The following is a 24,427-nucleotide window of genomic DNA, read 5'->3' as shown; positions in this document are numbered from 1 at the left end:
CTCCGGTAATCGAACTGGGGTCCCCTTGCATACTGGACAAGTACGTGCTTCATGCTACAATGCGTGTTATAAGGAATTGTGACTTGTGTCTCTGGTGTATTGGTTAGTGCACTTGCCCGGTATGCAAGGGGACCCAGGTTTGATTCCAGAAGGAGACAAATCGCTTTTCTTTCCAATTATTTGTTTCGGCATAATATCCAGAAAATTCAATTTCTCACTATATTTTGAACTGAAAAAAAATGCCATTTCTTAAAACATTTTGCAAGTTTGCAAGTTAGAGACACATCTACAAATTGCGCAAGGAACAGTCTTGTCAATAGAATTTTTATTTTATTTAGTTGATGCTGAATGACCTTTTGGTTGTACATCAAATGAATTGTGGAAACCTGCACCATATGTGTGATCCTGTGTTGTCACCACACATTCATTTTATTCATTTCTATGAATAAAAGCACTTTTCTCTACAAAACAAATGTTGATCCATGAAGTTAATTTGGGATCAAGGACCTTTCATGTCACATAAACACTGATTATTTTTGTTCATATATTTTGCTTCTAGAGTTTGTTGTAGTTTATTCATTAATGCTGAATTAAACTTGTGAGATTGAGAGGAAAAAGCAGTTGCATGATATAGAAATATGCCTTCTTAATTATTAACAAGATTTGTTTTAATTAATAAGCAGTCGATTGAAATCAAAAAATCCAATTTTAATCAAAAAATCTGATTTAAAACATTTAAATAAATTATTAAATAAGAAATTGTTTTTTCATACCCTGCATCAAGGTGATGTCTTCATTTCAAAAGTGAAATGAGAAGAAAATATTCAATGAATAAGGCATGAGAAAGTTGAAAAATTAATTAATATATATACTGTAGAGCATAAATTATCTGAAACAATTGGGAACCGATGGTGTTCAGATAACATGACTTTTAGTTAACCATTCACTCATGGCAAAAATTGTTTTAATGTCATAGGAGCAAAATGAAACAAAGAAAGCGATATTAAACACAAAAGTTGTATACATTTTGTATCACATGTCTTACAAATAACACAGAGCTGACTAGCCTTGTTTAACAAGTTCAAAATGGCTATTAAAGTAGGCCTACAGTTTAAGAAAAAAGTCTAAAATTTTCTTTTGCTTCAACCGAAAGCACTAGCGGCACCTCTTTATAGCACACAAATTTAGATTTGGCAACTGGAATGATTTCAGTTAACCATTGTTTTGGTTGATCGGTATTTAGATAATCGATGCTCTACCATATGTATGTATATAGCCATCTACTGCAAAGGCAAAGATACTTTCAAAAGAATTTAAACAACTTTTCAATTCAGTTACTACAAAGTTCATCCACTTAAATTCCATGTTATTGCTTTATTATTTGCTGTGCGATGTAAACATGTTATGTTCTTTTTTTATGTTTATGATTTTTTTTTCTTTGTGTGTGGGTGTGGTAATTCTTTATTGTATTGTTTTAACAACTCATTAGCTGAATAACATTTATCTTTTTCCAGGTATATTGCCAGGGAAGAAACCAGCACAGAAACTCTACCGTTTGAGAATAAATCTGAGAGGTTGAAATACAATGAAGTTACAGATAGTGTTAACAGGAAGCGCAATAAATTACGGAACAGCATAAGTGACCAAGAAAGTCATCATAGTCAATCTCCTCCTCGTTCAAGGCATGAAAGTCGAAGTACAAGTCCTGTGTCCAAAGATCGCAAGTCTTTGAAAGAAAGAACTCATCATAGAGTGAAAAGTCCAGGAAGCCATAACTCTTCTCAAGTTAGCAGCCCGTGCAGAGAATCGGCAAATGAAGAGCCAATGGAGTTGGCAAATGACTACAAGGACTATCGGCTGAAAAATGCTGACTGTAAAAATGACCTTAGTGATAGTGATATACCTTTCCCCCGGTCTCCATCACCAAAAAACTCTGCTTCTCATGACGGAATAGAGAAGAACCATTTGAAAAGTAGTGAAACAGATCCTTGCAGACGAAGATCATCCATTGATTCTGACCTTGTTGATGAAAATTCTTCTACATCGGAACAGTTGAGTCAACTAGAAAGGAAACGTAGGCTGTTGGCTGCATCTTCTAGCTTAGTTGTGAAAGATTCACCCAGTTTGGTGGCTGTCACAAAGCCACCAATCAGTGAGCGGTCAAAACAGCTGAAGTCTGCTCTTTCTCATCCTTCCAGTAAGGCAGGACTGGAAAACTGCATTTCACAAAATGCTAATGATGAAAAAGATGAAATGGATGATGATGATCCTCATGATTCACCAAAAGAAAAACAACGTCCTTTGGGTGATAGTGCCAACACGGACTTGAAGTACTTGCAAAAGAAGCAAGTGCATATATTACATCTTCTAGAACAATTGCATGAAGGTGTAAACTCTAGTGACACTGATGGCTCTATGGATGGAGACCGTTATTCTCGGAAGAAACAACGGCCCCTTCCCTTTATAGAAAATGTATATACTGAAAAAGACATTGCAAAAATTGTTACCAAAGATGAAAGTTGTGTAAAAACTTTGAAAAGTGGAAACAAAGACCAACTTTCGTTGAATAAGGGCATTAGTAAAACAGAGAGTGTTGATAGCAATAACTGTTTTTCACTGTCTCTGGACTCATTTATGTTTAATCAACACCTTGATCCTCGTAAAATGGACCATCAAACTATTAATTCCTTGCAGAACTGTCGAAGGATCTCTGAAAAGGACAATCCGTTAAGTTCAAACAGCCAGAGAAGTGATGATCCATTTGCCCCGGCATCCTCAGAACTGGTGTGGAAAAAACTGTGCAGTGAAAGTTCATTAATATCTCATGATTCTGAGGAAATGTCTCTTACAGTGCATTCCAAAATAAAGGAAGAGCCAGTTGAGGGTGATGCTTCTTCTGGAAGAAACTCATTCCCTTTGTCATCGGAGGTATCCACCCCTCAAACAGTACGAACATTACCAGACACTTTGTCTCACGATATAAAGAGAGAAAGGGACATTAGTCCATTGTCATTACCTCTCCCTAAATTTGCTGCTTCTTTAAAGTCGCCCAAATCTTCTCCAAGTGTTATGACATCTCCAAGGAGTTTAGCACAAAGTCCCAGGCGAGTACATTCTCCCAATCCTTATTCAAGCTCTAAAAGTCTCAGCAGATTACCAGATGCTCTTCAAGAACTGCATAATGAGAAGAAAAAAGAAAACTGCTTCGATGAAAAACTTAATGGTACTACCAGTGTTTTGTCATCAGAAGCAAGTTCACCATCAGACTCTAATCTACATTTAGAAATTTCAGACATTACTTGTTTGGAGCCCATCCAATCTCCAAAAAGTAGTTCTGAAAAGAACCGTGATTCACTAGTAGCTTCTTCAGACTCTGATCTGTCTCCAATTGCTTCACCAAACCGTCCATCCATTGAAGATCGGATCAAAGCACTAGATGAGAAGTTCAATGCCTGGTCAGGTTCTACTCGTACGACTAACACTTGTATTCCGGAAACTCCACCTCCTACTGTTATTGATTTGCCAAAGACGAACATGAAGAAAAGATCGAGGTTCAATTTTCTTGCTCCTGAGATTAGGTCAGAACCATCTGAGATTGTGAAGACTTTACTTTCAAAATCTACGATATTTGATCAAGATTCCATGCGATTACAGCATATAAATGAAAAGTATGAACCTTTGAATGTCAAGATAGATCTTTCAGTGAGAGTGAAACCTACTTTTCGTACAAAAGCAGCTGCAAAAGAGTTCTCTTCTCCCATTGCTCCATCATTACAGACATTCAATTCTTCATCCACACTATCCAAGACAGCTTGTATTCTGACTAACACGGGCATCACATCCCCACCTGATACACCCTGTAGTGCCATAAGCAACAGTGTTATATCTCCTGTCACACCACCTACCCCTTTCACTCAAATGTCGCCTCAAATTTTTACTCCATGTTCACCCCGTATCACATCATTCTCATCAATGAACTCGAAAGATCTTGATGATATTCCTCTTCCCAAAGAGGTGCCTGGAGATCAAGCTGGCTTGACTCCAAAAATGTTGAACACTGTAAAAGTGAAAAATGAACCTGTTGTAGGTGTTGTCTCCCCCATTGAAGTGATGTCACATGGACTGCTGAACTCTTTTCCCGTTAAAAGTGAACCACTGGTGTTAAAGGAAAGCATGCAACCTCTAAGCACTTTATCTGAAGCAGCATTCACAGCTACTAGTGACAAGAAAGAACTCTGTGTACTTAAAACAAGCATTCCATTGGATAAAGACTATACTGCGACTCTGTTGAAAGACCCATTACTGTATAAAACTGTGAACATTGATCATGGGAAGAGAGAACCACCAGTTGAGAGGGTCTCCTTGCAGAATAGCAGTTGTGACAAATGGAAAGACAAAGTGGAAGAAATAGTTGAAATTGTGACTAAAACTTTGCCTCCATTGGAATCTCCAGAAATCAAAGTTGTGGCTCCTGCTGCTAAAAAACGCTTGTCTTCCCTTGATAGCAGTGAATCTGATTCAGGGAAATCGTGCAAATCCCTGGAATCTGGTTGTGAACCTCAGGATCTAAACTGGTTGAAGAAAGAAAAACCTGAGCATAAGGTCTCAGAACCTGAATATAAAAAAGCCAAACTGTCTCTGACCAAACCTGAGAGAGAGAGGTCACCAACACCCATTCCGACCTCTGGATTCTTAAAGAAGATTGAGAAAAAGGAAAAGCCTATGAAGTTGGACAAAGTCAAGTCATCTGAAAATCATCCAAGATCTGGTGCACCATCCAATTCAGACAAGGAAGAAACCGAAATGAGAAGCTCGGGTAGAAGTGAAACTAAGGAGAAATCAAAAAGTGAAAGCCATAAACATCGCGAGGAAAGGAAAAGTAAACTTCCAGTCCAGAAAGAAAGCAGCTCTAAAGGCGAACAGAACAAGTCAAGTGAACAACAACGCAGGAGTGCTGAAAAAGATAACACCAGTAAAAGCACCAGTAGTAGCAGCAGTAGTTCAAATAGCATGAAAATTAAGAAAGAACATAGCAGCAGCAGCAGTAGTAAGAGTGAGAAATCAAAACAAGAAAAGAAGCCAGAGAAAAAACAGCAGAGCTTGTCAAAATCCAAACAAAAAATGACTATGGACTTTGAGATACCTTCCGAACCAGTTTTTTATTTCTCAATGTATGATAAAGTTAAAGCAAGATCCAGCAAATCACAAACCTTGAAAAATCAAGCAAAGGATCTGGAAAGTATGCGTAAAAAATTTAGTAGGTTGAAACAGACTCGAGCTAAACGGGAAGAAAAATCCAAGTCTGCAGATCATGACTCTGAAAGAGATTCAGATTACATGACAGACCATACTAGTGATTCTGACACTCAAACCAAGTCATCCAAATCAAGGCAGCAGAGAAAACGAAAATTAGTTATTGAAAGTTCTTCAGATGATGATGGACATCAAGATTCCCATCAAAGATCTATGAGTGTAAAGAATGACAAAGACTCTGTTGATTCTGCTTCAGATTCAGAGAAAGATCACGGAATGCAGCAAAAGCATGTCATTAATCGGAATCGGAAAAAGAAATTGGACATCATTGAAAGTGATAGCTCAGATTCCACATCTCAACCAAGTGGATCAAGGCCTCAAATATCCACCAAAAAGAAGTCAAAATCTAAAACCTTTCTAAGTAAAAAATTCATAAAGTCTGATGAGGGTTCGGATGTTGAAATGCCTTTGTGTAACAAACCTTTGAACAAAGAAAAAGAACATAAAAGGAAGAAACCTAAGAAAGTCAAGAGTCATGAATCTAAACCAGATAAGGAAACAACAGAAAGCAATTTAACCAAGAAGTTCTCAGATGAGAGTAAAATTATTAAGAAGAAGTCACATAAGGAAGAAAAGCCTTTATTATCTGAGATTCCCCACCTTCAGAAACAGGATGATTCCAGTAGTAGGGAAAAATCCAAAGAGCGGAAAAACAGTCATGATAGTGAAATGATGGACAATGATGATAAATTGAAATCCTTCAACAAGAAGAAGAAAAAGTCAAAGAAAACCTCCAAATCAAAAGAAAAAAGACCATCCTCTGATCGGAAAAGAAGCTCTGAATTCACAGGGAAGAATGATGATGAAAGTGAATCCAAGTCTTCTCTTCCTATTTTGTCATCGCCAATACCCAATAGTCCATCACCAGATAAGCCTGCATCTCCACCATGTCTTCAAGTTGGTGAAGTTGCCCGAGGTTCAAGTCCAGAACGTACCCAGTTTGATGTCACAAGCCATTCAACACAGGAAACTCATTTCCCTGTGAATGAATGGAAGCACAGAGGGACCAAGAATGAAGGAACCATTGAAAAGACTGCAAAAAGCTCAAAAAAGAAAGATTCTATTTTTTCACCATCCAAGCATCACACTGATATTTTAAGTTCTGATTTTGAGCATGACCAGAGTTCATCTGAAAAAGCCTCCAAATCTAGTTCGAGTAAGGAGCAGCATGCAAGTAGTTCAGTTAGTAAAAGTGACAATGGACAGAAACGTTCTCAAACCTCTAGTTCAAAAAAGAGCAAAGAGCAGTCATCTGAAAGTTCTCATTACAAAGTGAAACATGAGAAACCATCAGACTCTATGGCAGTCAGTAAAGGGGAAGATGAAAAATCCCATGGAAACCATTCAAGGGATGATAAGAAAAAGAAAAAGCTGAAAAAACAGTTCAAAGAAAAGAAGCCAAAAGTAAAAGAAGATGAGCCTGTTAAAGATTCATTTACACCAATGCATAGACCACCATCTCCCATGCTTTTTGAATCTGTGTCTTTGGACAATGACAGTAGACTATCTGATGCTCGCTTAGATGAAGAAATAGCTGAAGAAGCAAGACGGCTTGAAGAAGAACTCATGGTTGCTTCTGAGGAAACTAGTGCTTTTGGTGATGACACTCCTGCCGTGAAAAAAGAAGAAAAGTTAGCTGAAAGGAAGTTTGAAGAAGAGGCTGCTAAAGAGACCAAAAGACTTGAAGCTGAGTTATTTTCAACTAGCCATGAGTCATGGCATATGGGGGACAAACCTTTTGGACCAGAGTTGCTCGCTGAAACTATCAGTAATAAAGAAGTCAGTGAAAGTGCTAGTCTGTCAGTGAAAGAAGAAAATTTGTTTGCAACACTAAACTTACATTCTACCTCAGTAGGCGATACATCTCAGCATGAGGCTGATATATTTCTTCCTGATTCTGATCAGTACAAACTTGACGATAAAGATGCTGCTAGTGAAATTGATGACCAGAGAAAGATAGAAGATGATCTTGCTGTGTCTGCCCTTCTTCAAGAGATGAACAATGAAATACCAGCACCTGAATTGACTAAAGAAACTGACTTTTTGGAACCGTTGATTGCCAGTCAACCTGAAGATACCATCAATTACCTTCTACCTACCAGTAATTCTCTTAACAGTGAGGATAATTCTCCTGCATTACTTGTAGATGAGAGTCATCAACAAAATATAGAATCTGACAGCATGGTTCTGTCTCCACTGTCAAATTCTGAACCTCCTGCTTTAGAAATATCATCTTTTGAAGATTCCCAAGGTTTAAAAGAATCACATGAGCAAAAAACTCTACCTGATATGATACCAAATGCTACCATTGATTTGGTGGCTTCAGAATCCCCCATAGACTCAATGGATAACAGAACAATAAAAGTGAAAGAGTGCTCCATGGATGAATCGATCCATAATGATGGGAATATCAGACCGCCTGTTATTGACGTACCCAGTGCCATCCCACTTGGAAGTGTAATAGACACCACTCCAAGTCGCCATGTGAAAAGGCCTGAGAAATCAGAAAAATCTGGTGAGCAATCACCTAGGCTTTCAAAAGATCCTGCTCTTCAAGTTTCTGTCGGCAACGCTGCTGCTACAGCTGCTGGAAATGAAACCAGTTCAAATGAATTTGAAGACATAACAATGGACATTGCTGATGGGAAAGATGATGACAATCCACCAGTGCTATTACCTGTAGACTTACCACCTAGGTTGTCTTCTGTCCCTGATGAGACTACTCCCAAAGGACCATCAACTGCTCAGTCTACAAATATTGATGAAAATCTTGTTACTTTTCCAGATTCTTCTAATCCTGAAAACAGTTCTGGAAATGCAACTGGAGACATCAAAGAATGTAATGCTGAAAATACACCACCAATCCGGAAGGGATCAGACTCCACCCTGAACATAGATTTTGAAGATTCTTGCAGTGAACTGGGTCCTTTGACTATTTCAGAGTTTTATGATCCACCAAAAGTTTCACCTGATAATGAACTCAGTGACACAGCATCGAGCAAAGATTATAGTCATTCTGGTTTTGGAGAAAAGTTAAATTTGTGTGTTCCAGTTGTCGAAGAACCACTTTTGCAAAAAAGTAATCAGCTAGAACATGAAGAAAAGAATATAGTGAGTGATATTATGGACACAGTCACCCAAAGTCCAAAAGATGAAGTAGCTGATAATAAAACTGTGGAACTGAAGACTGTTTCAGACTATCCAGAATTTCTGCAAAGATCAGCTCAATCAAAAGAGACTCTGTTACCCGATACTTCAGTCATCAAAAGCACAGCCAGCATAACATCTGTTTGTGATTCTTTTGTAGAAGATCAATCCAGTAAATACATAGCCGAGGTTGATGAATGTGACCATCATGTGATAACAACAGACAGTTTTGTCTACAATGTTTTTGGTACAAATAAAGAGAATAGAGACATGGTAATATTCAGCACTTCTCAATTGTGCAAGCAGGGAGATGATTGTGCGAATCCTGTAGATAAAAGCAACAATGATTTAGAGAAACCTGCCCCAGCTGAAGAAGAAGAGACAAGTAAAAAGACGCCTGAAAGTAATGTTACTGACACTGTTGTTAATTCTCCTCCTCCTGTTCCTCCTCCTAAAGAAATTAAAGAACCTCTCATTGAGCCAGAGCCCCTGCATTTCCCTCCACTTTTCACTATCCCTACTCCTGCTACTGAGAAAGTACCTGAAGATGAGAGTACTGCTGAAGAAATTAGTGCAAATGAAGATACGTGTAGCAACTTCGAAATTTCGAAAATGCAAAAAGAAGACCCTGTGGAGAAAGAAAAAGATGCTGATCCTATCATTTCTCAGCAACCACTGCCATCACCAGCTGAAGATATCACAAGCAGCGCTTTCAGCAATGACGATATGGATTCTGAACAAGCTGCATCAATGGTATCGCTTGCAGAAACGTTATCCAAGATAAATCAATCATTAGATAAAGATAATAGCATGGACAGAATGTCTAAACCAGCAGATGTGGAATCTGTTAGTAGTGATACAACAGACATAGCCTTCCCTGATATCAAAGGTGACTTTGATGTAGGACACATGTCTGGTGATGAACAAGTTCCAGAGGATACCATTATTCCTGAAGAGGTACCTGAAATTGAAGAAAAGCCAAAGCCAAAACGTCCTCGCGGAGGAAGGCGATCAAAGAATCGCAAAAGCTCAGAATCTGTATCGAAGGTTGAAGTTCATAATGATACTCCTGTTAATACTATATCTACAAGAAGTGGTAAACGCACAAGGCAAACATCCTTTGAAAAGAATAGAAGATCTCTTCGCAGTGAAAAAACTGAACCTATTTTAGTTTCAGATGAAAAAGTAGAACTGAACTCTGATACAGCAACTAGTGCAGAAAATAAAACTCTGTCATGCGAAAATGAATCGTTAGACCAGTCTTTGTGTGAACCTGTAGAAACCAACATGGACATCACAAAAGTTCATGGTGACTCTGAACCTAAACATGCAGAAAAAGTGTATAATACTCGCTCGGAAGAGTCAAAAAGAAGGAGAGGCAGAAAGAAAAAATCCCCTGGTGAGCATCAAAATATGACTATTTCGGATAAGCCTGAAGGAAAGATTCAAGAAACTGGGCAAGTCAAAGAGTTCAATAGATCAAAAGACAGGTCAAGTTTATGGGCATCATTGTCGGCAGAGAAAGACAATCATCCAACTTCAAAAGATGGAATGGATGTGTACAACTTTGTTGATTCAGATGAAGACCTGAACTGCCAGTCTAGTGTTAAAGAACGTCTTCATGACAATACGAAGAATAGCTCTTCATTTTCAGTTCACGAAGGGAAAGGTGAAAGTAAGCATACTGATGTAGTATCAAATAGAAAGGAGAAGAAGTGTGAAGATTCTAAACTCGAGGGAAAGCATAGTGAAATGTCTTTGAAAAAGGACAAGAAAATCGATACCAAGGGTGAAACCAAGTTTGCCATTGAATCTTCGCCCAAGAAAAAGAACGATGAACCGAAAGAAGTTCAAAAGCATATTGAAACACTGTCCAAGAAAGATAAGAATAATAATGATTCCAAAAGTGATAGCAGACATTCTGAACCCACATCCAAAAAGGATAAGAAAAATGATGACTCAAAGAATGAAGCAAAATATGCAGAAACATCTTCAAAGAAAGAGAAAAAGAGTGACGAGTCAAAGCACAAGAATATGAACAGTGATGATCATGATTCTGGTTATTATTCTGTTTCAGAAGTTAATTTAGATGGGAAATTGTCTATTGTTTTGAGATCAGTCGCTAAAGATGGTAACTCCGCCAGTGCAATTGAAATTAACAAAGCTTCTGAATCCTCAAGCACTGAGGAAAACAAACCAGAGATAGCTAAAGTAGAAAAACTGCCTTCTGCTAAAGATGCCGCTAATGATTTGGGTCACAGTGCACCAAGTAAGTCTACTAGAAAATCTACAAGATTGATGAATCAGGCCGCTCGGTCCTCAGCTGATGATTCTTCAGAAGACTTGAGAAGTAATATGAAGTCTACCAATATGAGCACTGTGGAGCCTATTGCACAGAGAATTACTAGGCGTAGAGCAAATAAGAAAGCAGAAGAGAAAGAAAATGCTCGAAATCGGGCAGCAACTCCTCCTTCAGTAGCTACAACTGTTAATACGAGTGAAGATCCAACTGAGAACAAGAATAAGCCCATGTTTGTAATCCCTGATAACACAGTGAAAGATCAACAGGAAATGAAGACAACTCCTACGAATCACCTTGCAGTTGATGTTTCTCAAAGCAACAAAAGTTCCAATTCCTGGGAGCCAGAGAAAACAACCGATAGCATCACCACAGCTCTACGAGCTTATCGTATGAATAAAGATGCTGCTCAAAAGGAAAACCTTTCAAGTTCTACCAAAATATTAAATGACTGTGATACACAACGAAAAGAAGTGTTTCATGCAGATGAAAAGAAAGAACCTTCATCAAAGGAACATAAAAAAGAATCGGTTGCTGAAGAGGATATTCCTTCAAAGAATGTTCCTGTTGCCGTAGATGGAAAAACTGAATTTTTGATTCCTGTAGATAAGAAAGCAGATGCGGGAGACGAGTTCGACAATTTGAGGAATACAGCTGCTGTGAGTGATGTTAAACAGTCAGCTAATAGAATAGCACTGGAACAATTAAGGACGATTCCAGATATTGGTCAGAAATCATCTACTCATTTGAACAGTGCTATTTTGAGCAAAGATGAAAATATCAAGACTGGTGCATGGGACCATGTGTTCCAACGGTCTGTCTTGGCTTCCAATGTCCAGAATGTGCAGCCTAGCAGTAACAGTGCAGCAGTGCCAGCAGCTGTTATATCGAAAAAAGAACACCTGTCTCACTCAGGAAAGCCTACCAGCAATGAGATACACCCTACAAATTTCGTTGAAGCTTCTCCACCAAAATCTTTAGATGCTAAAGGAAGCCATCCTCCATGCACACATGTTGGAGTTGTAACCTCCGTTGTTCCCAGCACAACAGCAGCACTAATGCCTTCTAGTGGTGTTTCTTGTATCAGCTCAAGCAAGTCCTCTTCACATGAAACTATCCAAAAATCGGTTCTTGCACCTTCATCAAATATACGGCTATATTCTCGTGGATCTATTAACCCAAGCTTGCCTGTTGCAAAATGTCTTCCAGATCCTGCTGCAGTTATCACCAGCAATCCAGTTGCTGCTTCATCAACGTCAAGCAAGACAAGAACTGTTGTTGCAGCTACTGCTATAGTAACTGTTGCATCAACTCTACCGCCAAAACTACAATCAAAAAACATTACCAGTCACGTTTCAAATTTCAATTTGGATAGCATGTCATCCATTAAGCCAGAGGTAAGCTTCATCCAGACTTATTTTTGTTTATTTAAATCCCTAAATATTTCCATTCTAACATATTGTGCATTGGTTAAATTGTGTTTTTCACGGCATATCTTGTGTTGAGGCTGGAAGTCTCATTTGCAAGAACCTGTTAGCTTATTTACCTGTTCTTTGAAATCTGATAAATCTGGTTATTATGCATAATTAATCTACCATTTTGGTAAGTTTGATAAGTTAATCGCATTTACTAGTGATTATATCTTGTATTGGTAAATATGATGAATCATCAATTAATCACTCAAACTTACCAGACTTCAAACTTCAGTCTAAGATGATGAATTCTATTGGTGTTATTGAATGGGTTTAAAAATGTTGATAAATGTGAAGAAAGTTAAATTACAATGCTGATAATAATTTGTATATTTTTATTCTTATAACATATTTAATCAAGATTTTTGGCAAAATATGTGTAATGCATCCATCACGTACGGAAGAAACTGATAAATGGTTGAATTTAAGTGATATTTCTGCATGATTTCTTCCATATTTATGCAAAACAATCAAACTTATCGTGACAGTTGGTAATTATGCATAATTATCAATTTGTCACATTTACTGTAACATATACATGACAATAATATAGCTGTGCGTCTTCAAGTCTTCCGAATTTCTTGGGTAAAAATTATCCTTGAATTTATCTGGAAAAAGCCTGTTGCCTTTGATTTTGTTCCCAAAAAATTAGATAAAATATGAAACCTCAGTTGTCACCACTGCACCAAATCATAACAAAATGTTTCATTTTGGTGAGAAAAGATTACATTTACCAGAATGTGCCGAAACCAGCTTCTCACCAACTGAATCAGCAAATAACTAGTGTGTTGGGTGGCCAGATGCATTGCGTTAGCTAGCTTGATGGCAATTTTTTTGTTACCGATTTGAATAGAAGTTATTATAGTAACTTCAGTATACTGCTGGGTGGTATTTTGCTATTTTTGTGCTAAATGGCAATGCCGGTTTCGTTATCACCCAAAATTTGTGAATATCGTGAAAATTTTTTTTGGCTAATTCCTAGCAGTTGGATTAGCTTATCCACTTCCTTCTATATTTGGTGCTAATTTTTTGGATTTGGTTTTTCAATATTTTTATGCAGTTTTACATCACAATTTGCACTTTTTTCATGAGAAAATAAATCCCTATTACTATTTCATTTAGGAAAAATCCTTACTTTTATTACAAAAAGCCCCTTTTTTTTATCTCCTTTGTTTTTGTACCTGTGTGTGTGAAAATTCCCCTTTTTTTTTCCATTCATTGTGGTTTACAGCTAACATTCAATGACTAAAATTATTGTGTATTTCAGTTGGTTGCAATTTTGAAAAACATTACAGTTGTTTACCTCAACGAATAAAAATAATTGATTTGTTCCTAAAAATTATTTATAGTATAAAACCTTTTAACTAAAATTCCCTTAAATAAGATGGAAATTTCATTAGTTTGTCCCACTCCTGGAAAATATTGATGTATATCAATAAGCAGTATATTCTATGCAGAATAAAAGTAGTTTTGCTTATATAAGATAATTAAATACAGTGTAGATCAAGAGAGGGATGGGGAGTGGGTGTTGGATCATGCAATTATAATCAATTAATCAATGCTACTTATTATTTGAGACACACATTTGTTGCCTATATATATAGATGCTATTCTTTCAATATGCCTGGCTGCAATAGTCATTATACTTGGCCTTTCACATCATGGCTTTGGCTCATAATTTTCATTTTTTTCTAGCGCATTGTAAATACAGTAAAACCTGTCTGTAACGATAATGTTGGGACATAGGAAAAATATTGTTGAAGATGCATTGTTGTAGACAGTTTTTGAGCATTTGCTCATCCAATGTTTATAAACGTATAATGTGAGCATGTAATATAACATATGTAGTACTAATTAACTTTATTGTGCCTATTGATTCATCTTACAAATTCTCGCTTATATGAAATCGTATTTTATAAACTTTAAATTATTCGAACTTTTTAAATATTTTTTTTTTTGCGGCCTACTTTATTTTTTTCCACTGCATTTTCAGTGTCATCATTTTTTCAAAAAAGTAGCTATTATTGAATGAGAAGTCCCATACTTTTTAGCGGCATCAACTTGCTTTAGTCCTTAATAAATTTCCGAAATTATTTTTAGCTTTCTTCAAATGCCAGTGTTTTGCACTTCTCCATCATAGATTCAAGGTTTTAACACATTAACATGAAAAATAAACTTGTAAGAAATTATGTAAAAATATGAAAACAAATTAATCCAACTCTTAAAACATCCTTTTTTTTATAAATTAACTAACTTACCCATTGCACATTGCTGCGATCTCAGAAGAGAGGAAATTCAAGGAAATGAATGAAAGGAATAAAAAAATTTTTTTTTAAGTATGCCAGAAACCTTTGCGGAAGTGTACTCAACAACTTCCCAAAGTTTCATGGCGATGGGATGAATGGTGTAGTAATGCATAAAGGACAGACAGACATGCATTCGTTTTTATATATATAGATTAAGAATCTGATAAAATTTAAGATGAACGATAGGACGATAAAAAAGCCTACAGCAACACCCACGTGACTAGGAAAAGTAAAAAAAAAGTAATGGTGAAAGCCACACAAAAAAAATGTCAACTGTAGTTCAACCCCGACCATTTCAACTGATTTGGTGCGAAAGTTTGCCACCTGTTTCTCCATAGAAGTGACGTTTTACCTTTAAATCAGTTTTGGGCTGCAATCTTTTGTTATCTCACATTCTGGACCATGAGGTGTTATTTTCCAAGATAAAGAAAAAGGGGGAATATAATGTACTACCAGCTTTCTAAAGAGGTAAAATCATCGTTATAGACAGGTACATTCTAAAAAAAGTCATTATTGATGTAGTTAGGTTCATTGAGTAAATAGGAATTCTGTCTGAGGACCAAGGAAAATATCGTTATAGGCAGGTTTATCGTTATACAACAGGTTTCACTGTACTTCATTCTGACCATTGTAACACAATCGAAATTTCCTTAACACTTCTTCCTTCTGATTTCAGCTGCCATGCTTTACAAACTTCTGTTTCGATTGATTGATTGTGATGGCTTCAACATTTTGAAGTCAGAGGCAAAATTAGTTCTTTCATTTTTTTTTTATTCCAACTTGACACATAGTCCTGATTGTTTAATTACATTCAGGCATTAATGTACATGTGTGCTTTCTTTTGAGTATTTTGATCTCAAGTTTCAAATTTTGTTGAAAAATTTTTGACTCAAAAATTCAAAATTACTTGGTTTTTAGGTTAAGCATGTGCCTGCTGTCGTGAAATCTGGTTCTCCTGCTTCAGATACAATAGTTCCTATGGCAGTCAATAAAGTTTCTTTAGGAGAACATGCTCCTGCTGTTTCACAACATTGGAATGTACCTACAGAAAAGGAGATCTTGTCTCAGGCATCTGTTGCTGCAAGTGGGAACAAATGGCCTGGAAGTGTAAAGCTTGACCCATCTAGTCAACATTCCACATCATCGGAAGTAACTAGACACATGAATGCAATCCAGAAGATACCATCGCTTCAACCAGTTGTATGCAAACCAGATACGAGGATTTCACATTCCGGAAGTAGCCACGTTTCCAAGAGTGGCATGCCTTATTCGCCACAGCAAATGTCTGCTCCATTTCCAACTGCAGCAGCATTTGATGCAAATATTGTAAGTGCACAAATATACATATATTGTTTGTTTAATATTATGAATTGCAAACCAAAATTATAACAAACTTCAAGAGACAAAAAAGTTGGTTTGCTTTATCTGATATATATAGAATATTGGATGGGGTCAAGAATTTTTTTTTGTAACTCATGTTCAACTTGTTTGCCAAAATTGTAGCAGCAGGGAGGAAGTGGGTTTAATAATGTTACCCATGGATTACATGAATTTTAGAGTATAAAATTTCACCATCATACAGCATGAGCTTATTGGTTGCATTCGAGCAAATGTTACTGTAAGCTCAAAAGAGTGGTTGCATATGCTCGAAAGTGGCATGCTTTCATATTACTTAGTAGCATGTGTATTACAGGCCTTCCTAAATACATGAGCATTCTTCGTCCACTCGCAAAGACTATTTCACCTGCTCTTTGTTCCCCCTCCCAAAAAAAGGGGAATAGATGTGAAATCCATTTTTCATGCTTCATCGATTTAGAAAGGCCATTTGCAAAAAATATCTAATACAAATACAAGGCCCCAGCAGGCAAGATTTCCAAGGAGGTGGCTGAAAAAAAGATACCCATAACAAATATGGGCGTCATATTTATAAAATACAGCAACCCCTAATTAGAGGTAGAATTATAAAAAATATCCATGCATATGATAAAATATAATACTGTCCATAAAAAATATTTATGGTTGTGTTATCTGAGTAAAAATAGCTTCTTGATTTTTCCCCAATATGTTTATCGTATTTCTTTTTAAATGTGCCAGTTGCATTTGAATTCGCTACCCCGGGGGTAAGCTATTCCATTTATTCACAACCCTATTGCAGGGGTGGGAACTCTGCGCCAATTGCGCCGCACTGCGCCAAAACTAATATCTTGCGCCATCCTGCTCCAATAGCGTATTTGCGCATTTTTCTGCGCCAAATAGCGAATTTTGCTTCAGTATGCCCGTAATTTTGGAAAGGACGCCAAAAAATTTTTGTTCCAGCTAGCCACGAAACGTTTCTTTACGAGAAGAGCGTGTTTTATTCCACTATACTTAAACTATCGGCCCCTGATCGGGCTTTCCATCGCGAAACCCCGATATTGTCAGTGATCGTGGAACTGAAGATGGTTTGCAATGCCTTTCAGCTTTAAAGTGCAAATTCGAGTGTTTCCGTTTAAAAAAAAAGTCGTCACTGGAAGCAGCAGAAATTACTGTAGTCGATTGTCATTGTGTTAAATCCCGATGTTTCGTGAAAAAAAAATTTCATTCCGGGAGTAAAAAGCGCATGTCCGCCGAATTACGAATGTTAGTTTAGAAACTTTTCCGAATAACGAGCGTTAAATCGCCAATGTTGCCGAATAACGAGCGTTAAATCGCCAATGTTGCCGAATAACGAGCGTTAAATCGCCAATGTCGCCGAATAACGAGCGTTAAATCGTCAATATCGCGAAATAGCGAGTGTCAGATCGCCAATCTCGCCAGATAATGAGTGCTGAATCGCCAAACACCGAGTTGATTCTTCCGAAATTCTCTCCCATTTTGCAACAATTTCTTTCCAAGTATAAAAAAATTAAAAACTTATAAAATTTTTTTAGCTCATTTGAAGTGCTGCTGTTCAAGGCAGCAAATAGTGCCCTTAGTAAGCAAAAATCATCTTAAATAGACGGGTGCAAAAAATTTTATAACAGCCGCTCTTTCAAACAAGGTGTCAAAAGCCTAAAACACCAAAAACAAAAATCAAGCTGACGAAAAGTTGTTTGATAACAAAAGACAGTGCAGTTTTATTTTGAAAAGGGTTGAGGGTTAACGAAAATGTTCTTGTTAATTTCACTGCTCCAATTTATAAATATCTGCTCCGAATCCCATATTTTGCTGCTCCAAAATTGCTCCAAATCCCGAATTTGCTGCTCCAAAACTGCTCCAAATCCTGAATTTGCTGCTCCAAATCCTGAATTTTGCTGCTCCAAATCCTGAATTTTGCTGCTCCAAAGCTGCTCCGAAATGGACTTAGTCACTTCCCACCCCTGCTATTGGAGAAAAATTTCCTACAACACTACAACCTGGAGTTGTCTCTTACTAATCGATACTGGCATTACCTTGTCGAAGCCGCTGATTGAGAGTGCATTTATAATTCATGGTTCATCCTATCCATCCCATTGAAAATTTTGAACACTTCAATCGTATTCCCCTGAGATATACCTGTGTTCTGCCAATGTAAACTTATTTAAAAAATCAAGTCTTTCTTCATAGGGCAAGCCTTGCGTACCAACAAGAGCACCTGTAGCTCTTCTCTGCATTCCTTTAACAAAGTGAATTTCCATCTGTATGTATGGTCTCAAATAAACCTTACTGCAATCTGGGATGAACCAAGTCCTGGAAGAGTGGAAGGATCACTTTAGGAGAATGCAAAGAAACCTTTTTGAAAATGAAACCGAGCATTCTGTACATTTTCTTGACCACCGCTAAACAATGTTCAGAAAACCTAAGCCGCTCATCAATGAGAATTCCCAAATCGGTGACCCTAGTTGCATCCAGGATAGTGACACCATTCAACTCGTAAGAGAACCATGGGTTGTTCAAACCTAAATGAGCGATCATGCATTCGTCAACGCTAAACGTCATGACCCATTAATTTACTCATACTGCAATCCTGTGTAAGTTGGTCTGTATGTGTGTGGAGCAACTCCCTATCATTTTGATTCCCAACTATCCCCATTAGCTTCATGTCGTCTTGAAATTTGCTAATGATCCCATCAATACCCTGGTTGAGTTTATTAAGGGCTTATATCCCTCAAGGGACAGAGCCTGGGTGTTGTCTGGTTGAGTTTATTGATAAAAAGCAAAAGAAGCATGGTGCCGAGGGACTCCACTTGTGACACCTGCCCAATCAGAAAATTCCCTGTTCACCATAACCCGTTGTAATCTATCGCTTAATCATGATTCTATCCAATTCAATAAGTTACTCCCAATCTCATGTAAAAACACTTCAAGAATTTACCATGTTGGACCCTATCGAATGTCTTCTGAAAATCAAGGTGAACAACAGCGTTTTTGCCCTCACCCAAAGCCTTAGTCATGTGATCATAGAAGCAAAGAACGGTTGGTTACTCATGATTTCCCTTTCCTGAACCCCCCTGATTTTTCGATAATACATTATTCTCATCTATCCACTTCACCAATTTGCCTTTTGATGAAAATTTCCAAGATCATCAAAAAATCGAAAATTTCTCAATTCCTTTTTGAGAGGGATCATGTCAAGCTGACTGGACAATAACTAGACATAGCCTCTCTAAACTACCATTTTTAATATCGGAATCACATTAGCAAGCTTCCAATCCCTTGGGACGATACCCTCAGCAATGCTACTCCTGTAAATCTGTGCGACTGGCTGTAACAATTCATTAGCACATTCCCTAAGGACATATATCATCTGGTCCTGGTGCTTTGCGTGCACATACATTCTTTAGAAGGTTATCTGTTAGATTTCATTCGTCATAAATGTGGAAGAATTTTTTTAAACTGATTTTTCCCTCCCTTTCATTCCAGCATTCCAGTCTACATAGCTTGGCAGCAGTAACTTCAGGAAGTGTGATTGATTTTTTGCAGAACCCTCAACTTCTACAGCAGCACAAAGAGTACTTTGCTGCATCTAATAATCAGTTTCAAGAGCGAAGCCAAGGGGTGCCACCTACTAATCCAGTCACTTCAGGGATACCACCTGATGTTGCTACTCGGATCAATTCCACTCCTCCACATTCACCTCCAGTCACGACATCGACTCATTCTGCACCATCTGATACACGAGCTACACATGTATCTGGTCTACACCGCCAGCATCCTTCACAGCATATTAACCCTGCATTAGTTCATCCAGATTTCTATCCCCAGCAGATCATATTCCCTGTTGATCGCGTTTTTGCTCGACGTGATCTCCATGCACAGCAAGCAGCTAGTATGAATGTGTCCGATATTTTTGCATACATGCCACCTAATGCTGTCTCTCCTAGTAATTTCCGTTCTCCAATGGAGCCTCGCATAGCTCATTCAATAGAGAGCAACAAGCCTGATAGTAAATTACCAGCTATGGATATTCCAAATCACCTAAGAGATGGAAGAAGTAGGACTCCGGATGAAAAAGCCCACCATTCTTCAAAAGCAGTACGTATCAAGAAAGGTGATAAGGATCTCAAACTATTACACACTGATGATTCAGAAATTTCAAGACCAGCATCAGCCCACGAAAAACAATCTATGAATGCCCAACAGCTGCGGCAGCAACAACATACATATTATCAGTCAGCTATCCGTCAAAGCCCATTGCTTCCGGCTCATGAAAGAATAACAGATTCACCGAGTCAAAGTAGGATATCTCAGCTACCAGACCAGCTGAAAGATCAAAAATTGGAAAGTCCTCTTGCATCGCATCAACCCCAGCATAATAAAAGTGATTCCAAACGAGAAATGAAGCCCCCAGCTGCTCATCAACAACATCCATCATTTCATCCCTTTGATGCTCTTGTAAGGCAGCAACTGCTGGTAGGCTCTCCTGTCCCTGGATACATGGATGGACAATCTCCTAATCAGCCAGCACATTCACCAAACGCGATGCATTACAAGAAGGAGCCGCATCATTTACAAAGCCAGCACGAGAAGCAAACAAACTTAGATGTTTCAAAAAAGATGCATGCCAGATCGGCACACCAAGGTGCATCTCCATCACCTGGAATAGTCAATGCTCATTCTCCTTTAGCAAGCTCTCCTGTTATGCCACCGTCAGCTCATACTATTATTCCAGTTGCACCTGGACCACATGTTCCTGCTGCTGAAATGTTGATGCCCATGCCTCCACCTGCACATACACTTTCTCAGGCTGCTTCAATTCCACAAATCATAACATCACCGCCACCACCCGGTCATGTTTCATACCAAGGAGAATCATTTGTCATGCATGTGAGTTATCTTTTTTTTTTTCCTCTCGGGAACCTCTGTTTAGCATTCAGATATTTTAATGTTAATTTTAAGAATTGGCAGCTTTTTTTTAAATTGCTCATTTCGTAGGCAGTTAGTTCAACTCAGAGACCGTTTGAGTTCTTCAAAACTTTGCAGGTGGTCGAGCTCTCTGATAATTCATGAACACAAAGCCTATGCATGTTTTTCTGTATAGTGTATCAACGAGGAAATTAATTGTATCAAATCAATAATGTACACATAACCTAATGTTTATTTTAATGAAATTTGTAATATAGATTTGATGATAAATGAGAACATTTTTGGCCTTGATAACTTGTGATGAATTGAAAGCTTAAAAGCATCAATATTTATTTTTTCTTCATTTTTTTTTCCCAGCAATATCCAGTGGTTTGGCAAGGTTCGTTGGCACTGAAGAACTACCACGCTCTAGTACAAATGCATTTTGTCTCGGGAAATCTGAGCATTGCTCGAGCATCATTGCCACCAATGGTTGAAGGAGAAACAGCTACTGTTAGAGTATTACAACGAATGAGACTTGATGAAACGCAGCTAAATGGAGTTGGTAATAAAATGCAGGTGAGTCTTCCTACTTTGTGACTCTTAATTTTTGGAGGAAAAAAATTTCATTGAAACATGTTATTCAAATAAATTTTGTATTCAAGTTCTGTAACATAAATTGTATGTTAATATTTTATATTTAGATTTAATTTATCTTTATTATCTTTAATTTATCTTTATTATCTTTAATTTATCTTTATTATCTTTAATTTATCTTTATTATCTTTAATTTATCTTTATTATCTTTAATTTATCTTTATTATCTTTAATTTATCTTTATTATCTTTAATTTTCTATTTATATTTTAGATTATAAAGAATCGACTCTTGGTTTTTAATTTTTTTATCAATAGATTTTTTGAATTTGCTTCAACAAATTTTCATTTGTTAAAGAAATGTTCTCTTAGCTGTCCCTAGCTCATTTTTCAAAATTTAAAATAATTTTCTATCTTAAAATTAAACTATTTTTTTTTCTGTAGTTTATATTTTTAGGGCCAGTATACTTTCATATTTCATCTTTTTTTTACAATTTTTAATATTTTTTTTACAATTTTTAATATTTTTTTTACAATTTTTAATATTTTTTTTATCAATAATTTATAGCCAAATGAAGATTTTCCCCCCAGCTTTTTTTTCCATTCATGACATTTGAAAAACATTGGTTCAAGTCTTGCAATACCAGTTACCGCCTATGAAGTTTTTTGCTCAGAAGGTTAAAAAGAATATAGAACTTGAACCTCCTTTTAAATCAATCAGAATTGTAAATTAATTCACAAATTAGATTTATTCAGGAGAAAAGAGGCGAGTGTTTCTATTAAATGTCTTTCTCATGGCTACTTATTATTTGTGAGGAATATATAATTGAAAATTATTTTCACTTTACCACATGTTTTTGTTCAGAGACACATCTATTACTTCTGAAAAGCACATGTTTTCAACATGCGTAGTTTATTATCAGTGTTGCAAAACATTGATCAGATTTGCCTGTCTTAACATGGTTAAATTTAAATTAATTTTCATCATTTTCAATTGAGTTTTTAACAAACTTCATTGCTGACTATATTTCGTTTATTAGCTGGTAAAGAATTGTCCCTAAGGCCGAGATTACATTATAAAAGTTTTAGAAAAGTCATTATATAAAACTTGAAAATGCAACCAATGAGATCATTGGGTCGGTATTACACTGTAAAAGTTTGATAAAATCCCTCTTATAAAACAAAAAATTCAACCAATAAAGCTCATAGGTTATATTCGAGCAAATGCAACCGATAAGCTTATTGGCTGATTTTTCATGTTTTATGAAATGATTTTTAAAACTTTCATAGTGTAATCCCGGCCTTAGTTGCATTTGTTTGAATGTAACCAATATCCTTATTGGTTGGATTTTTCAAGTTTTATAAAAGAGCTTTTATCAAACTTTTATGTTGTAATCCTGGCCTACGAATTTTTTTGAATTTTTTGTTTACTTTTTTTTTCCCATTTTTGTACCTATTTCCTTCTATAATATTTTTTGTAAAGGCCTATACAAGAATGTGGTGGTTGGTTTGACAACTTTTTTTGAGTGTCCAAACAATTTAGTTTTCATCTAATATAACAGATATTGTGTAATAAAATTGAAAATTATGTTTGTTTACTAAACAACCAATTCTCTCAGAAAGTTAGGTATAGTTTTTTGAAATGGTGAAAACTTGATCCAGAATGATTTTCTCTATTATTTTCTATTTTCCCACGCCTCTCTCCAACCATCCTACATTGAGCAATCAATAACCGAAAGTTGTTCTTTCTTATTGGGCTCTATTCTGTAGATCTTTGTGTTTCTACTTGAAAATAGGGGTTTTTTTTTTCATTTTATTTGACTCTGTATTATTTTAATTTGCTGTCTACAATTTACAAAATCAAATTTTACTACTTTGGTAAAAAGTGTTTTTTATAATTGAATGGGAAAGCTTATAACATCTACGCAAACTTAACTTTATCCTCAAGTTTTCACTTATTACAGTTCCCCCGCTGCTATGAATTTTTTCCTTAATTTTTCAGATTTACACACAAGTTATGAGTAAACATATAACAGATTTCCCCCTTTTTTTATTTCAGGAAACGAATGAGCATTGCATATTAATTGCATTCCCCTGTGGCAAGGATGCTATAGACGTTGAAAAACAGTCTGGGAATCTCAAAGAAGGTTTTATAAAATATCTGAATGAAAAAGGTGCAGCGGGCATTGTAAATGCAGCAGCTCCAGGTTACAATCAGGTATGTAGTTGGAAGGAGAAAAGCCTATATCATGGTCTTTGCTGCTTTTTAAAGCACAGATCTGTAAAAAAAAAAATTGTAGAATTTTTAAAATTTTCCCAATCGTACTACAGTCGAATCCTGTTATAACGAATGCCAAGAGACCGGGGGAATCACTTTGCTATAAAGGAATTCCAGGTTCACTAGCATTGTTCTTAGGCGAACTTATTTGTGGGATTAGAAAAGTGTTCGTGAAAACGAGATTTTTGCTATAACTGTATTCGTTAAAACAAGATTCAACTGTATACATTTATATTTTATCATCAAGAGCCATTGTTGACCGAAACAAGTTACAAAAACATTTTCTGTATATATATACTTGCATATAAGCAGAGAAGTAATTTTGTTCAAAAATTATATATTACAAAAAATTAAATTAAAAATTATATTATTCTAGCAGGGTGCCCAATCCCAGATTCACAGTAGTCAAATATGGCAGTGGACACACCAACCTTCAAAGCATTTACCCGAGACTTTCATTTGTGCATATTTTATTCGATACAGCCTTTCACAAGGTGGTTCGTCACAAAAAGCAATGGGTGTACAATGGTACAAATATTCAATCACTATATTTCACTCATAGTTTAAAAATAGATGGCAATCCTATAACAAGCATTACTTGGAACGAATTTCATGTTCGGCTCACAATACACACATTCCAATATGCACTCATTTGTTAGAAGTTCCATAGAGGTTTATAGATGAGGTGCATGTGTGGTTTAGTAGTAGTCACGAGGCAGTGAGACACTATTTCTC

General features: G+C 36.6%; 1 protein-coding gene across 1 annotated transcript in view; it reads left to right on the top strand.

Moving 5' to 3' along the window:
• Positions 1-24,427, top strand: part of spen (spen family transcriptional repressor split ends) — a 170,149-nt gene that overhangs the window by 138,298 nt on the left and 7,424 nt on the right. The window contains exons 11-15 of the mRNA XM_089251300.1: positions 1,515-12,156; positions 15,456-15,863; positions 19,398-20,801; positions 21,198-21,398; positions 23,474-23,632. Coding sequence (XP_089107426.1) covers positions 1,515-12,156; positions 15,456-15,863; positions 19,398-20,801; positions 21,198-21,398; positions 23,474-23,632 — 12,814 coding nt within the window. The remainder of the gene's footprint in view (positions 1-1,514; positions 12,157-15,455; positions 15,864-19,397; positions 20,802-21,197; positions 21,399-23,473; positions 23,633-24,427) is intronic.

Source organism: Pholcus phalangioides, unplaced genomic scaffold, assembly GCF_987345545.1.
Source record: "Pholcus phalangioides strain wild (caught in Gottingen) unplaced genomic scaffold, Ppha-v1.0 ptg000024l_1, whole genome shotgun sequence".
Lineage (NCBI taxonomy): Eukaryota > Metazoa > Arthropoda > Arachnida > Araneae > Pholcidae > Pholcus > Pholcus phalangioides.
Note: the sequence above shows the minus strand (reverse complement) of the source record. Positions and strands in the feature narration are given on the sequence as shown.